This window comes from Felis catus, chromosome D1 (genome assembly GCF_018350175.1).
Source record: "Felis catus isolate Fca126 chromosome D1, F.catus_Fca126_mat1.0, whole genome shotgun sequence".
In the NCBI taxonomy this organism is placed as follows: domain Eukaryota; kingdom Metazoa; phylum Chordata; class Mammalia; order Carnivora; family Felidae; genus Felis; species Felis catus.
This window is the reverse complement of record NC_058377.1, coordinates 62884228-62902844: the sequence shown is the minus strand read 5'-3', so window position 1 is coordinate 62902844 and position 18617 is coordinate 62884228. Positions and strand designations below refer to the sequence as shown.

Here is an 18617-nt window from a genome sequence, read left to right as displayed (position 1 = left end):
AGTGCAGAGCCTGAAGCCTGCTTTGGATTCTGTGTCTCCCTCTCTCTGCCCCTTCCCCAGCTCACACACACAGTCACTCTGTCTGTCTCTCTCTCAAAAGTAAGTAAACATTAAAAAAAATAGTTGCTGATAGTTTAAGCTGGAAATTCAGGTGTCAATCCTGTGCCTGTTCCATGGGAAAGGAGTGAGGGCTAATGACCTTTGTTTCTCAGCTGAGTTCACATTAAAGAGTCTTCTTGGAAACCCCACCAAAGGACATCTACTAACATTCAGAATCTGAGAATCTGAGAGGTAGAGTATTTTAGCAGTATAGAAGGGTACCAAAATAAAATTATGTTTTTTGATACTAAGGAAGAATAGGGGCATTGGGTAAACAGCAATCTCTGAAATACCATTCTATTCTTGTCTGCCAAGCACACAATTTTCTTTCCCAGAAGCAACTGTTCTTACAAGATTCTTGTTTATCCTTCCAGAGGTAATTTGAATATTATACACACACACACACGTGTGTGTGTGTATATATATATATATATATATATATATATATATATATATAATAAGAATACATATATATAAGAATATATATATTATATATAAGGATATATATTATATATAAGGATATATATATTATATATATGGATGTATATATTATATATAAGAATATATATATTATATATAAGAATGTATATATTATATATAAGAATATATATATTATATATAAGAATATATATATTATATATAAGAATATATATAATAAAGTATGTATATATTACATTTATTTATATGTACTCTTTGTATAGCATTAGAATTATTTTGTACACAAAGTTTATTCTCTGAAGTTTTTGCCTCTTCCTTACTTAACAATATATCTTAGAAATTATTCAAATAAGTACATTTAAAGTTGCCTGTTTTTTTAATTTTTAATTTTTAATTTTAATTTTAATTTTTTTTATTTTATATATGAAATTTATTGTCAAATTGGTTTCCATACAACACCCAGTGCTCATCCCAAAAGGTGCCCTCCTCAATACCCATCACCCACCCTCTACTCCCTCCCACCCCCCATCAACCCTCAGTTTGTTCTCAGTTTTTAACAGTCTCTTATGCTTCGGCTCTCTCCCACTCTAACCTCTTTTTTTTTTTCCTTCCCCTCCCCCATGGGTTCCTGTTAAGTTTCTTAGGATCCACATAAGAGTGAAACCATATGGTATCTGTCTTTCTCTGTATGGCTTATTTCACTTAGCCTCACACTCTCCAGTTCCATCCATGTTGCTACAAAAGGCCATATTTCATTTTTTCTCATTGCCACGTAGTATTCCATTGTGTATATAAACCACAATTTCTTTATCCATTCATCAGTTGATGGACATTTAGGCTCTTTCCATAATTTGGCTATTGTTGAGAGTGCTGCTATGAACATTGGGGTACAAGTGGCCCTATGCATCAGTACTCCTGTATCCCTTGGATAAATTCCTAGCAGTGCTATTGCTGGGTCATAGGGTAGGTCTATTTTTAATTTTCTGAGGAACCTCCACACTGCTTTCCAGAGCGGCTGCACCAATTTGCATTCCCACCAACAGTGCAAGAGGGTTCCCGTTTCTCCACATCCTCTCCAGCATCTAGAGTCTCCTGATTTGTTCATTTTGGCCACTCTGACTGGCGTGAGGTGATACCTGAGTGTGGTTTTGATTTGTATTTCCCTGATAAGGAGCGACACTGAACATCTTTTCATGTGCCTGTTGGCCATCTGGATGTCTTCTTTAGAGAAGTGTCTATTCACGTTTTCTGCCCATTTCTTCATTGGGTTATTTGTTTTTCGGGTGTGGAGTTTGGTGAGCTCTTTATAGATTTTGGATACTAGCCCTTTGTCCGATATGTCATTTGCGAATATCTTTTCCCATTCCGTTGGTTGCCTTTTAGTTTTGTTGGTTGTTTCCTTTGCTGTGCAGAAGCTTTTTATCTTCATAAGGTCCCAGTAATTCACTTTTGCTTTTAATTCCCTTGCCTTTGGGGATGTGTCGAGTAAGAGATTGCTACGGCTGAGGTCAGAGAGGTCTTTTCCTGCTTTCTCCTCTAAGGTTTTGATGGTTTCCTGTCTCACATTCAGGTCCTTTATCCATTTTGAGTTTATTTTTGTGAATGGTGTGAGAAAGTGGTCTAGTTTCAACCTTCTGCATGTTGCTGCCCAGTTCTCCCAGCACCATTTGTTAAAGAGGCTGTCTTTTTTCCATTGGATGTTCTTTCCTGCTTTGTCAAAGATGAGTTGGCCATACGTTTGTGGGTCTAGTTCTGGGGTTTCTATTCTATTCCATTGGTCTATGTGTCTGTTTTTGTGCCAATGCCATGCTGTCTTGATGATGACAGCTTTGTAGTAGAGGCTAAAGTCTGGGATTGTGATGCCTCCTGCTTTGGTCTTCTTCAAAATTCCTTTGGCTATTCGGGGCCTTTTGTGGTTCCATATGAATTTTAGGATTGCTTGTTCTAGTTTCGAGAAGAATGCTGGTGCAATTTTGATTGGGATTGCATTGAATGTGTAGATAGCTTTGGGTAGTATTGACATTTTGACAATATTTATTTTTCCAATCCATGAACAGGGAATGTCTTTCCATTTCTTTAAATCTTCTTCAATTTCCTTCATAAGCTTTCTATAGTTTTCAGCATACAGATCCTTTACATCTTTGGTTAGATTTATTCCTAGGTATTTTATGCTTCTTGGTGCAATTGGGAATGGGATCAGTTTCTTTCTTTGTCTTTCTGTTGCTTCATTGTTAGTGTATAAGAATGCAACTGATTTCTGTACATTGATTTTGTATCCTGCAACTTTGCTGAATTCGTGTATCAGTTCTAGCAGACTTTTGGTGGAGTCTATCGGATTTTCCATGTATAATATCATGTCATCTGCAAAAAGCGAAAGCTTGACTTCATCTTTGCCAATTTGGATGCCTTTGATTTCCTTTTGTTGTCTGATTGCTGATGCTAGAACTTCCAGCACTATGTTAAACAGCAACGGTGAGAGTGGGCATCCCTGTCATGTTCCTGATCTCAGGGAGAAAGCTCTCAGTTTTTCCCCGTTGAGGATGATGTCAGCTGTGGGCTTTTCATAAATGGCTTTTATGTACTTTAAGTATGTTCCTTCTATCCCGACTTTCTCAAGGGTTTTTATTAAGAAAGGGTGCTGGATTTTGTCAAAGGCCTTTTCTGCATCAATTGACAGGATCATATGGTTCTTCTCTTTTTTTTTGTTAATGTGATGTATCACGTTGATTGATTTGCGAATGTTGAACCAGCCCTGCATCCCAGGAATGAATCCCACTTGATCATGGTGAATAATTCTTTTTATATGCCATTGAATTTGATTTGCTAGTATCTTATTGAGAATTTTTGCATCCATATTCATCAGGGATATTGGCTTGTAGTTCTCTTTTTTTACTGGGTCTCTGTCTGGTTTAGGAATCAAAGTAATACTGGCTTCATAGAATGAGTCTGGAAGTTTTCCTTCCCTTTCTATTTCTTGGAATAGCTTGAGAAGGATAGGTATTATCTCTGCTTTAAACGTCTGGTAGAACTCCCCTGGGAAGCCATCTGGTCCTGGACTCTTATTTGTTGGGAGATTTTTGATAACCGATTCAATTTCTTCGCTGGTTATGGGTCTGTTCAAGCTTTCTATTTCCTCCTGATTGAGTTTTGGAAGAGTGTGGGTGTTCAGGAATTTGTCCATTTCTTCCAGGTTGTCCAATTTGTTGGCATATAATATTTCATAGTACTCCCTGATAATTGCTTGTATCTCTGAGGGATTGGTTGTAATAATTCCATTTTCATTCATGATTTTATCTATTTGGGTCATCTCCCTTTTCTTTTTGAGAAGCCTAGCTAGAGGTTTATCAATTTTGTTAATTTTTTCAAAAAACCAACTCTTGGTTTCATTGATCTGCTCTACAGTTTTTTTAGATTCTATATTGTTTATTTCTGCTCTGATCTTTATTATTTCTCTTCTTCTGCTGGGTTTAGGCTGCCTTTGCTGTTCTGCTTCTAGTTCCTTTAGGTGTGCTGTTAGATTTTGTATTTGGGATTTTTCTTGTTTCTTGAGATACGCCTGGATTGCAATGTATTTTCCTCTTAGGACTGCCTTCGCTGTGTCCCAAAGCATTTGGATTGTTGTATTTTCATTTTTGTTTGTTTCCATATATTTTTTAATTTCTTCTCTAATTGCCTGGTTGACCCACTCATTCGTTAGTAGGGTGTTCTTTAACCTCCATGCTTTTGGAGGTTTTCCAGACTTTTTTCTGTGGTTGATTTCAAGCTTCATAGCATTGTGGTCTGAAAGTATGCATGGTATAATTTCAACTCTTGTAAACTTATGAAGGGCTGTTTTGTGACCCAGTATATGATCTATCTTGGAGAATGTTCCATGTGCACTCGAGAAGAAAGTATATTCTGTTGCTTTGGGATGCAGAGTTCTAAATATATCTGTCAAGTCCATCTGATCCAATGTCTCATTCAGGGCCCTTGTTTCTTTATTGACCGTGTGTCTAGATGATCTATCCATTTCTGTAAGTGGGGTGTTAAAGTCCCCTGCAATTACCACATTCTTATCAATAAGGTTGCTTATGTTTATGAGTAATTGTTTTTTTTTTAATTTTTTTTCAACGTTTATTTATTTTTGGGACAGAGAGAGACAGAGCATGAACGGGGGAGGGGCAGAGAGAGAGGGAGACACAGAATCGGAAACAGTCTCCAGGCTCTGAGCCATCAGCCCAGAGCCCAACGCGGGGCTCGAACTCACGGACCGCGAGATCATGACCTGGCTGAAGTCGGACGCTTAACCGACTGCGCCACCCAGGTGCCCCTATGAGTAATTGTTTTATATATTTGGGGGCTCCGGTATTCGGCGCATAGACATTTATAATTGTTAGGTCTTCCTGATGGATAGACCCTGTAACTATTATATAATGTCCTTCTTCATCTCTTATTACAGTCTTTAATTTAAAGTCTAGTTTGTCTGATATAAGTATGGCTACTCCAGCTTTCTTTTGGCTTCCAGTAGCATGATAAATAGTTCTCCATCCCCTCACTCTCAATCTAAAGGTGTCCTCAGGTCTAAAATGAGTCTCTCATAGACAGCAAATAGATGGGTCTTGTTTTTTTATCCATTCTGATACCCTATGTCTTTTGGTTGGCACATTTAATCCATTTACATTCAGTGTTATTATAGAAAGATACGGGTTGAGGATCATTGTGATGTCTGTATGTTTTATGCTTGTAGTGATGTCTCTGGTACTTTGTCTCACCAGGTCCCCCTTAGGATCTCTTGTAGGGCTGATTTAGTGGTGACAAATTCCTTCAGTTTTTGTTTGTTTGGGAAAACCTTTATCTCTCCTTCTATTCTAAATGACAGACTTGCTGGATAAAGGATTCTCGGCTGCATATTTTTTCTGTCTAGCACCCTGAAAATCTCGTGCCAATTCTTTCTGGCCTGCCAAGTTTCAAAAGAGAGATCAGTCACGAGTCTTATAGGTCTCCCTTTATATGTTAGGGCACGTTTACTCCTTGCTGCTTTCAGAATTTTCTCTTTATCCTTGTATTTTGCCAGTTTCACTATGATATGTCGTGCAGAAGGTCGATTCAAGTTACGTCTGAAGGGAGTTCTCTGTGCCTCTTGGATTTCAATGTCTTTTTCCTTCCCCAGTTCAGGGAAGTTCTCAGCTATTATTTCTTCAAGTACCCCTTCAGCACCTTTCCCTCTCTCTTCCTCCTCTGGGATACCAATTATGCGTATATTATTTCTTTTTAGTGTATCACTTAGTTCTCTAATTTTCCCCTCGTACTCCTGGATTTTTTTATCTCTCTTTTTCTCAGCTTCCTCTTTTTCCATAACTTTATCCTCTAGTTCACCTATTCTCTCCTCTGCCTCTTCAATCCGAGCTGTGGTGGTTTCCATTTTGTTATGCATCGTTTAAAGCATTTTTCAGCTCCTCGTGACTGTTCCTTAGTCCCTTGATCTCTGTAGCAAGAGATTCTCTGCTGTCCTGTATACTGTTTTCAAGCCCAGCGATTAATTTTATGACTATTATTCTAAATTCACTTTCTGTTATGTTATTTAAATCCTTTTTGATCAGTTCATTAGCTGTTGTTATTTCCTGGAGATTCTTCTGAGGGGAATTCTTCTGCTTGGTCATTTTGGATAGTCCCTGGCATGGTGAGGACCTGCAGGGCACTTCCCCTGTGCTGTGGTGTATAACTGGAGTTGGTGGGCGGAGCCGCAGTCAGACCTGATGTCTGCTCCCAGCCCACCGCTGGGGCCACATTCAGACTGGTGTGTGCCTTCTCTTCCCCTCTCCTAGGGGCGGGATTCACTGTGGGGTGGCGTGGCCTGTCTGGGCTACTTGCTCACTGCCAGGCTTGTGATGCTGGGGATCTGGTGTATTAGCTGGGGTGGGTAGGCAAGGTGCACGGGGGCAGGAGGGGCAGGCTTAGCTCGCTTCTCCTTAGGTGATCCACTTCAGGAGGGGCCCCTCTTCCGTGGGCCTCTCGTCTGCGCTTGGCTCCAGAGACTCCGTTCTGCTAATCCTCTGGCGGTTTTCTGGGTTATTTAGTCAGGTCTAGGTGGAATCTAAGTGATCAGCAGGTAGCGCGGTGAGCCCAGCGTCCTCCTACGCCGCCATCTTCCCTCCTCCCTCACCTGTTTTCTTTTAACAAGCATGTAATTAGAATGAACTCTTGGTGAGGACTGGAACCATGTTTGCCTTATTCACCATTGTATACAGTGCCTAATACAGTTTGTGGAGCATAGGTGGTAGTTAGTAGTTGTTTAATGAATGGGTCACACAAATAGCAAATGCCAGAGCCAGGGTTCAAATCTTGAATGGTTTTATCCCCATGATCTTATCCAGAATCTTGATGTGTTAGGTGACAGATTTCCTTATATTGAACTCTCCTTGCATTCTTCAAAAGATAAATATAGTTGCCAGTTAAAAAAGTGTTAAGTTTACTAAACTCAACTTGCTAGGATTTTGTTTAGGATATTAATACCTATGGTCATATTCATCAGTATAGTGGAGACAGTAGATTAGAGTCATTTAGAACACAGATATTGGAATCAGATTGATGTGGCTCTGAATGTAGGCTAACTGCAGTGAGTTTGGGCAAGGCTTCATCTTTCCATTTATCCCCTACCCAGTGGGGATAATAGTTCCTACTTCAGAGTTGCTCATTCATATCTAAGGGAGATGATTAAATGAGAAAAAATATAAAAGAACTTAAATAGTTTATGGATTGCCTGGGTGGCTCAGTTGGTTGAGTGCCCGACTTTGGCTCAGGTCATGATCTCACAGCTCATGAACTTGAGCCCCTCATTGGGCTCTGTGCTGGCAGCTCAGAGCCTAGAGTCTGCTTCGGATTCTGTCTCTGTCTCTCTCTGCCCCTCCCTTCCTCTCTCTCTCTCTCAAATATAAATAAACATTAAAAAAATAAAAAAGAACTTAAACAGTTTAGGTCACTCAGAAATGTCATTCAAAACTTTAGAATTATAATAAAAGGGGTTGTTCTATAGCCTCTTTTCCTACAGTTTTTTACCATGTTTGCATGTCAGGTTTGTGCACCAGATCATTGGCCTCTGGGCAAGTTCTTACCTTAATTTCAAACCACTCCATTCTTCACATCCCAACTCCGTACCTGCAGGAGTACCATAAGACAGGTCCCAAAGGACTCAGCTCTTCATCCCCTAAGTCTCTGCTTCCCAATCCATCTTTTCCCAGCTGGGTCCAAAAAAAGAGAGGGTAGGAGTGGAATAGGAACTCATAAAACTCTTCAGATTTATTCAGCAAAATTCCAGCACGTTTACCAATACAGCTGATACATCACAAAGGACTCATCCTTTATAACTTCTGTAAGTTCCAGGGCCAAGAGGGGATAGGACAGACTGAGTCGGATCTCGATAGTCTGATCATTACCAACCTATGCATACAAAATCTGTCGCCCTCTACCAGTCTTTCCTCTCCTCCTTGACTCTTATCCTGTCTATATCCTATTTTCTCATCCCTGTTGAGTGCCCTTCTTAGCACTTTGTCCTCTTCTAGCATTGTTTGACATAATCTTCACACCTGTTTATGCTTCTTCTCAAAGGCCTTTAGTAATGATCAGACCGAGGAAATTCAAGAAAATTCTTACCAGCATGTTAGGAGCAATAGAGTTGTTTTGTGTTTGTATTAAGGCAAAGGCAAAAGGTTTCTTATGTCAGATACCTAGCCCAGGGTTTTACCATTAACCAAGGAGCAGGCTCTTGAGGCACACCTGTAAACAGTGGCATGAAGAAGTCCCTGAATTCCCACATGCATTTTGTGCCTTGCCCTGCCCCCTCAGTGACCACCATTAGTGGTATTGATCAGGACTTCTCCCTTCCATTCCTCAGTGTCCTCTTTAGCACACTGAAACTCTCCTAAATCTCCCCTTTTATTTTCCCTCCTTGAAATTTTCCATTAACGTAGAACACCAAAGCCCAATAATTCAAAAATCTTTTCAATAGATTTTTATTAAGAATCTGTGGGGTGTTAGAGGAATTTGGTGTGTATAAATACAGAAGTGTACCTTGTCTATCCTTGGTTACTTCACAGGGGGTGGAAGGAGACAAATAGGTACAAAACCTATATGTTAAGTGTTATAGAGAAAAATGATAATAATGGTAATAAAATTGCCTTCTCAATAAACTACTTGTTATCTTACTTTCTGAATTTTAACCTTTCTCTAAACAATTAAGCATGCTACAGTATCTTTCATTCCTGTCTTGCTTTTTTCTTCACTTACAAACTTGAAATGAGGCTCTTGGCTGTGTAGTCAACCCTCCCTATTTACACTTCCTCACATATTAATTTCATTGCCCTTCCTTCTGAGTTCTGTTCCACCAGTCCAATGAACTACTCTTGTCCAGGTCACCATAAAATTTAATGGTTATTCATATTTTCATGTTATTGAACTTCTGCTGTATGTTGGCCATACATTACTTAAAATTTTCTCCCCAATTTTTCTTAGATCATCATATTGTTCTGATTTTCTTCATACTTTTCCAGACCCTCCTTCTATGGCTCTTTTTTATTTTTTCACCCTTGCAATTGCCATTTTCCAAGGTTTCAATCTCAGCCTTATGCTATTCTGACTACTTCAGCTATATGATAATGTTTTTTTGAATTTATATCTTAGGATAAGATCCTTCTAATTTGTTCAAACTGCTCATTTCCAACAGTCTAAGATAATTCTCTATATAGAATTGTAAACACCTCAGTATTGATATATACTCATACACACAAAACCTGCTAATTCTCCTGTGTTTCACATCTTGGTGATTCTATTTATTCAAGTCAGAAAATTCTAGGCTTTTCACCTACTGTCTCTTTCATAACTGTCTATATTACCATGGGAATATGCCACTTCTTCCCATCCTCAGTGCTCAAACTTTCTTCAGACAACACTTCTCATCAGAGATATTGTGGCTTCCATTCTTTTTGCTGCTACTGTCTCTACTTACTCAAATAATCCATAGCATTGTATCCAAAGTGAACTTCCTATAGTCCATACCCAGTCACTTCTCTCCACTAATGAAAATATTTCTTTATATTCTCTTTATGTGTGTGTGTGTGTGTGTGTGTATTTTATATATATATATATATATATATATATATATATATATATATTCCCTTTATATGTAAGATTAATTCTAAATTCCTTAGCATAGAAAAGGTCTATCATGATCTGCTTTTCTCCCCCGCCCCAACATCATTTTCTGCTCTTTCTTTCAACTTCCCACCCTCTTGGCTCCAGTCAAATTAAATATTTCATAGGCTCTCCCCCTGAAATTCCTCAACTTATTTCCATGCTTTTACACAACCCATTTCATATGCCTTAAATACACTGCCCACAGTTTTGGTACACATCTAAGTTTTCCACATCCATCAAAGCTCAGCTAAGATGTTAGTAACTTTGTGAAGGCTTCCAAACTTTTCGTCTCAGGCTGATTTAGGAAATTTTATTTTGTGTCCCTCTATCACTCTGCTCATAAAACTAACAATTAATTTATTCTACAAATATTATTTGGCACCACTTCATGCCAAGTACTGCGCCAACTGGTGAACATGGTCTCTACTTTCATGGCATGAAATGTCTAACTGGACTTGAGGGAAGGAGTATTTAACCAAATTATTACATACACATCAACTGTGTTGAGGGGGTACAAAGTGCTATGAGAACATAACATAGGAGACCTTGGTTTTGTCTGGAGAGGATTAGAGAAAACCTCCTAGGGAATGGAATATTCAAACTGAGATATTAAGGATGGAAAAAAGTAAAGGGATGTATGTGTGGAAACATGGGATGCACAGTCTTCCAAGAGAAGTGGGAGAAGAAAGTGCATGTTATATTTGAAGATCTGAAAAAAAGGACAGTGTGGCTGGGGATCTGGAAGCCCCAGAAGAGAGAGAGAGAGAGATATCAGATTAGACTGGAAAATGGGAAAGGAGGCAAATGATATATTCATTCATTCATTCATTCATTCATTCATTTTCTTATTTATTAAATAATTTATTCAAGTAACAATGAGCACCTATAAAGGAATCTACCTATACACTGTACATATAGTGATGAAAAACATCAACAGACATGGTTTCTTCTCTCATGAACTTGTATCTAATAAAGTTAAGGATTTTGTTTTTTTGCCTATTAACAATGAGAAGCCAATAGCCTATTTTAAGCTGATGAGTGGCAAGATAATATTTATATTTGAAGATATTTCTCTGATTTCAATGTAGAGAAGGGTTTTATAATGAAACCTAGAATGCATTAAGAGGCAATTCCAGTAAATTTCACTCAAGAGACAATGATACTGTTTTTTTGGCTGGTGACAGTGGTGATGGAGATGTAGATCCAAGAGCTAATTAAAAGGCATATTTGACAGGTTTTGGTGGTGGGTTTGTAATGGGAAGTACAGGTGAAGGATATGTTCAAGATGGTGTCTAGCCTATGAGTTGTGGAATAGCCCATACACATATGCTATTCAATGAGAGAAGAGATGCTAGACAACCAGGCTTGGAAGAAAAATGGTAAATTAATTTTAGAGTTGGTGAATTTTGGATATCTGTGAAAGATGTAAGTTGATATATCAAGTAGGCATTTAGGAAGTGTAGGCAAGATATATAATTTAGTAATCATCAACATGGAGATGGTAATTGAGCATATGGAAAAAAGAAATGGACGACAGGGTAGAAGAGATTAGCACAGAGGAGAGAAGAAAATCAAAGAGAACTCAGGACTGAACCTTAAAACCGATGTCAAAGTGGTGGATAAAAAAAGACACGTAAGAGAAAATGAAGACACCAAGAGGTGTGAGATAAACCAGGATATTGTGATGCAAACAAAACCAAATGGAGTATGTCAAGAAGAGGATCTGGTCCATTGCTTTAGCAAGATTTAGAATCGACAGATGATTTTTTAAAAAGTTTATATATCTATTGAGAGAGAGAAAGAGAGAGCATGGAGAAGGGGCAGGGAGAGAGGGGGAGGGAGAATACCAAGCAGTCTCTCCGCTGTCAGCATAGAACCCAACAGGAGGTTCCCTCTCAAGGGCTGTGAGATTATGACCTGAACTGAAAGCAAGAGTTGGGTACTTAATCAGCTGAGCCACCCAGTCACCCCAACAGGTGATCTTTTTGAGAGGCATTTTGTGGAACTAATGGAGAAGGAGGCCATGCTGATGTGAACTGTAGAATGGATGTGAGGTGAGAACTGGAGACAATGAGTGTGGCAGTGCTTGGAAGAAATTTGGATGTGAAGGGAGGGAGATGGAAAAATAGCTGGAAGGAAATAAAGAGCCTTTTTATTTTTATTTTTAAAAATGAAAGATACTGGAGAATGTTTGAAAGACAAGGCAGATCCACTGAAGAAGGAAATATGACTCCAAATTAGGGAACAATTGATAGTGTAATTGCAAGGCTAGAAGGGCTACAATTCAGTGTAGGAAGTGGAAGGTTTGATGCATTGAGTATGGGCAGATTCTATATCAATGGGGGGAAACAAGGAAAGGATGGGAGAATGTGCAAATAGGTTGGTAAGTTTTGTCTTGGGAAGTTGAAGAAAAATCTCATTGCACACCTTTTTTCTCTGCAAGGTAGTGGTTGATGTCATCTTTTAAGAGAAGAAGTAGAGTTTGAGGTTTGAACAGAATGAAGAAGTTTTGAAAAACGTTTTGGAAGAAGGGAAAGTTGATCAGGCAAGTTTTTTAGGATGGACAGGAAGCACTGAGGTCTCATTTAAAGTTGGTAACTATATAGTAAAAGCAGCCATTTCTGTTACTTTAGGCTTATTCTAAGAGCACTTGGGATGATCAGGTACAGGTGCTGAAAGGTGAGTGGTTGTATTCAAATAGATTGGGGTTTTAGCAAAGGACTGGCTTAATCAACTTGACATTCTATTTTCTTCTAGTATACCATGAGTTTGTGGAGGGGATACAACAAAATTATCAATCCAAAATCATATTGGATATGGTAGTAGGTGAGCAGGTAATTAAAGGTTTTACATCCCACATCAATGCCAATAATTATCTCAAAAACGCCTATTGAAGGATATTTTTCTCCACCATAGGTTTGATGCCACCCTCATCGTACACTAGATAATTGTAAAAACTAGGTGTGCTTTTGGCCTTTTTTATACTATTAACATTTTATTTTTCTTACACTGGTATCATACTGACATAATTTGTTGCACATTTTTAATCTTGTGAGGTTATTCCTTATCACTATTCACCTTTCAAATCTTAGTTTATTCACTGATTCCTTTTCCTTCGTAGACCATAGCTTTTATTTGTTGAGTCTCACCAGTCTATCTTTATGATATTGATTGGGATTTGCCTATTCAAGAAGAGTCTCCTATATATCACTAGCTGCCTAAAGAGTAAGAGGCACACTTTTGAAGTGGACTAAAAAAAATTGCTTCTTGTATCTGTCCATACAAATAGTCCAGAAAAACCTCAGCTCAAGATTCATTCCATGGCCTCACCCGGCAACTACTCCACTGCTCCAGTCTCAATTCCTCCTCATTTGCTTCCCTAACTACTGGAGTTGGCAGCACTGGCTGTCCCTGCCCCTCAGCCTCCTTTTTATCCTGGCCATGGGGGCCAACACCACCCTGTTGACCACTATCTGGCTGGAGGCATCTCTGCACGAGCCCATGTACTGCCTGCTCAGCCTGCTCTCCCTGCTGGACATCATGCTCTGCCTGACTGTCATCCCCAAGGTCCTGGCCATCTTCTGTTTGACCTCAGGTCCATCAGCTTTTCTGTCTGCTTCCTCCAGATGTTTATCATGAACAGCTTCCTCCCCATGGAGTCCTGCACATTCAGGGTTATGGCCTATGATCGCTACATGGCCATCTGCCACCCACTACAATATCCTTCCATAATCACTGACCAATTTGTGGCCAAGGCTAATTTCTTCATAATCACACGAAATGCCCTACTCACTGTACCTATCTATTCCTATTCTCTCTTTCCAGCTCCATTACTGTGGGAAAATGTCATTGAGAACTGAATCTGTGCCAACTTGTCTGTGTCCAGGCTCTCCTGTGACAGTTTCACCCTTAACGGCATCTACCAATTTGTGGCTGGTTGGACATTAATAGGCTCAGATTTCATCCTCATCTTCTCCTATACCTTCATCTTAAGAGCTGTGCTTAGGTTCAAGGCTGAGGGGGCTGCTGTCAAAGACCTGAACGCATGTGACTCTCATTTCATCCTCATCCTGTTCATCAGCACCATTCTGCTGGTTGTGGTGTTGACAAACATGGCCAGAAATAGGGTCCCCATAGACATCCTCATCCTGCTCAATGTCCTTCATCACCTCATACCCCCTGCCTTGAACCCTATTGTTTATGAGGTTCAGATCAAAGAGATAAAACAAGGAATTAAGAAATTGATGGGGACAGGGATGTGAATATATGAAATAGATCTAATTTCTTTTCTTCCTTCTCCTCAGTGATTTTGCCTAGACAGTGTATTGGAAAAAAGCTTGGTGAGTATTTACTATATACTCTGAAGCTCACTTCATAACTGACCCAGATTTCTTCCATTACTCTCTTCACCTGATTTTGGTGAAGGTAGGTAACAGGAAGAAACTGATATTCCTTAATTGTGTTGAACCCAGGCAATTTTATTTAAGTAAATTTAATCTTCACAACATTTCTGCAGGTGTCATTACTTCCTTTTTACATAGTAGGAAAAAAATGATGCTTTTTAAGATTGGAAACTGCTAAAGACCACATTATCTGGAAAATGGCAGAGATCAAAATCCATACTCCAAAGCCCAGGTTCCTTCTACAGAAATTCCCCTTCAAGTGCAATTGATGCTGGATACCTGACTTCTACCTTATTCTCCTTTGCTTGTGGTTTGTCCTTCTGGATATCTATTTCCCGCCTATACCTACTTTCTTGAGAACTAGTGGGTTCTCAGAGATGACAAAATCCTGCCCAACAAAGCATCTGCAACCCTACAGGAGAAGAACGTTCATAATAACATATAGCAATACCAACTTCCTCTTCTATCTTATGCAGTCTCACCATCTTCAGGGAGTCTTAGAAATGAGGATAAGTTGGGGGAGAGAGAGATGGGGAGAAAGGAAGCCATTTCCCAGAAAATGGGGAAACTGACCAGGACGTTGGGTTGGCCACTTCTCCTAAATGTTTAAGCTACACAACCAGTGAATTGAAAATCAAGTCTTATTTGATTTGTTGACTTTTGCTCAAGAGCTCTAGTTGAAAGTGAGAAGACATAGCAAAGTGTCAGGTTTCTGGATAATAGTGGGTCCAGTGAGGAGAAGAAAAGTCATACTGGTTATTTTCAGATTATTTAATGTAAGCAAATGGTTAAATGGATATTGGAAACCTAGAAACTAAAACAGGGGATACTGAAGTAATGGAGAGTAGCACCTGTGGGAAGAACCTTACACTTGGGAAGAGTTTGGTCATTGGGCCCTAGAAGGTTGGAAGTGGGCCCATGGGGCTGTGTCTCACAACGCTGAGGAAGGTGCTGCCTTGAACTGGTACTAGTGTCACAGGAGCTCAGAAGAGGGGCCCTCAGAGCTGGGACTCAGATCTCTGAGGATGGATCCCTATCCTGCTGCTACCTCTGAGGGAGCTCAGTGAGGCTGATTTGACCCTGGGAGTTCCAAAACCAAATCCAAACCAAATCCAAACCAAACCCAAACCCAAATAAAACTGAAACTCAATATCCAACCAACCAACCAACCAACCCTGGAGACTAGAATCAATTCCACTGCCAGGTGAAGAGCCAATGCTTGGGGATACTGACAAGATAAGAACAGACAGGAAGAAGCAAGTATCCCTTGCCCTGCTTCAGCCTTCCAGTCTTTTCCTGTTGTTCTGTCTGGGTGGAAGCTAACAGGGAGCCAGGTGTCTAACTAACAGAAGAGTCCCAGTGTCCAAGTCCCAGATCCCACAAGATCTGCATCCCAAAGCAGATCTGGATGGGTAGGTTTGAGGCTGAGAGACAAGAGTTAATGATTACACAACTCTTGTTGATTCTGAGTCTGAGGGCTTGTGACTTGCCAGTGTTCACTGGCTCCCAGGGACTGGACACAGAATCAAATTCTCCTGTTCAGCTACACGAAGAGACATGACAGTATAACATAATATTACAGGGGAAGCTTTCATAGCTGTGAAAGAATTTGGAGTTAGCTGTCAGCAGGAATAGAGAGTGATTGCATCACATTATGGGGATTCCACAGAGTAACTGCATCTCAGTGCTGCTGTGGGCTCCAGGGCGGTCTCTTCTACATGCAGTAACAGCAGGAAAGGAAAATGACATCCATTTGTCTACAAGAAGGTACTCTTAATGTCCTTAGACTTGGCTCTCATTTCCTCAAGCCCAGCCACAGGTGTGACTCAGTATTTGTCATTTTCTACAAGAGAATTCTCTCTTAAGGCTCCCTCCATCTCATGGCTGTTAGAAGAGTTTTATACAGCACTACCTTCCTACTGTCCCTCAGAGGACAGAAGGGCCAACTTCAAACACTGGGGCCTAAAATTATACTAATAATCCCAATGTTCTTATATACTGATAATAGTGATAGTCATGACAATGAAAAAAGCTCAAATGTTTTGAGCACTTGCAATATACCAGTATCTGTGCATGATTCTTCTGTGGATGATAATAAAAATTCTTTAAGAAATCTAACAGGATATAATTCATAGGAATAGGACAGATTGTCATGTGATATTGTCCAGCATTTGGTCCACTCTGTTGGTCTCTCTAGGAGTGCTTTGTCTACCTCTGCTATGCTTCTCCCAGGTGCAAACCCAGAAGGGACTCAAAGAGGAATCGCTGTTAGTTGGTCATATTCAGATCTTAATCCCTTCACTAGGCTTTTCTAGATCAGTGCAAATCGCCAACATAATTATGAGTGGGTATACACAGTTACAGAAACTACAACTTGTGTTAAGGATTTGTAAGGGATTGGGGGCCAGCACACCTGTTGTCATTACTCACAGTGACAAGCACATCTTCTGGTACATCAAACGATTTAGGAAATATCCCCTTGCTTATGCTATTGAAGTGGCTAAGAGAAGAGTTAATCAATAGTGTTTACAATGCATCTTTAGTTCTAAGTAGTAGATTTCTCAACATAAGAATGGACAAGATATATGCTTGAGGTTGGCTCTCAATTCTGGTCCTTGAGAGACAGGTTAAGAGGACCACAATTTTTCATAGAATTGTCAAGCCCAGTGCAGGTGGCTTAAGGAACTGGACACAATGGCTCTAAGACAGATTTGGGCTGAGTCCTCATAGATAAAGGGGATGGAGGAATAGGATTACCCAAAGAGCCAGATCTTGAAGGGCAGACACAACTTTGCCATGAGGCTTCTGTAGCAAAAAATGTTATTGAACATGTCTTGAATGGATAGACTGAAGTAGCAGAAACTAAAGGCATTTTAAATAGGCATTTTAAAGGTACAAGCTTTCAGTTTTAAGATAGATAAGTACTAGATATGTAATGTATAACACGATGACTATAGTTAATACTGCTGTTTGGTATATTTGAAAGTTGCTAAGAGAGTAGATTCAAAAGTTCTCATCACCTGGAAAAAAACATGTTTTTATTCTCTTTTTTTGTATCCATGTGAGACACTAGATAATTTGTGGTAATCATTTAATCGTATACATAAGTCAAACCATTATGCTGTATACCTTAGACTTATATAGCGCTGTATGTCATATCTCAATAAATTGGAAGAAAAAAATAAGGTCTTTCGTAAGTTAACTGAAAAATATGTGGAGTAACTTTGCTAACACAGACTGACTATGGTCCAGTTGTACTGGAAAAGGTGTATTAATGAGAAGGGGACAGGAGGAAGCCAACTGATAGCCACTCACCACACTCCCTGGTTTGCGGGTTAGTCACATTTGCAAGAAGAACACAGAGCCTTTTGGAAAAGAATATCTGAAGCCATTGAACACTGATTTTCAGGACCAGAGAAGATTTAAATCTAGAGCCAATAGCAAGAAAGAGCAGTGTATCTCCTGGAATTAAATTACCTCGAGGAAAAAGATGACCAATGCTCAAAGCAATGAAAGAACAAAACTACATTTTCTGCATATAATAAAGTGGAGTTTGGGAGCCTCTTAGTACATATCTATCTTGATACACTGTTCCTCAGATATTTTCTAAGTCTTTGGGTGTTAACAATGAGAGATATGACCTGAGAGGCCCAGTGTGGGACATCAAAGCTGTGCAGCCAGGGAATCTACAAAGGCTGAAGTTATTGCCAGGAGTAAATAAATGCTTCATAGCCTGCAAGTCAACACTGCTCTCTTGTGGCTACCAGCGGGAATAGCAATACTATGGTGATTTCAGCTCTCCATCTCTACTTGATGTTTGAAAGGGGACTGACATCTCTGTGTTGTGAAAATTCCTGGGATCTCCAACACTTAGAAAGAAGTAGGGAGTGGCTTCAAGTAGAAGATATTGTACTTCTTGCTTATTAGCCATATGGGGATTTAAATGATTAATTAAAAAAATAAAAGGAATATAACATTTATACTCTGATATTCTTTTCTTCAGTGACATCCAAAATAAAAATCAAATCAATGACATGAATCAGGTATTCATAAGTGTAGAATGTATTTCAGTATTTAATAAGAAGTTACATTAGCAATATTGGCTAAGGACTGCATATAATAATAACATTTATTCCTTTCTTCATCTACTCAACCAAAAATTAGTTGAGTGCTTTGTGTGTCGTTAACATGTTAGTAATTAGCATAGATAGTTACCAAGAGGTAAACTACTTTTAGAGAAATTATGATTATAATTTTGGGAATTATCATTATTTCCAATTTTACAATTGAGCAGAAAGGTAAAAATACTAATGGTCATTGAACTAACAGAATCAAGAGAGAAATCAGGCATGTTTGTTAACTAAATCCATTTTTTTTTATCACTTTGTCTAGGGGTTAAGATATATTTTTAGACTTCCCCTGGACAGCTATGTAGTTTTCTGAAGTTTTTGTGCTCCAGATTACAGATAGCAAAGACAGTGCACGTCAAAACCCACCATATATAGAATT

At 39.3% G+C, this 18617-nt stretch overlaps 1 protein-coding gene across 1 annotated transcript; it reads left to right on the top strand.

The window, feature by feature from the left end:
* The first annotated feature begins 9681 nt into the window (after positions 1-9681).
* Positions 9682-18088, top strand: LOC101097018 (olfactory receptor 56A1). The gene is given in 5 exon segments (XM_045038858.1): positions 9682-13063; positions 13065-13285; positions 13288-13508; positions 13510-13543; positions 13546-18088. Coding segments are annotated over 5 exon segments (936 nt in total). The 5' UTR covers positions 9682-13025; the 3' UTR covers positions 13968-18088.
* The last annotated feature ends 529 nt before the right edge of the window (positions 18089-18617 follow it).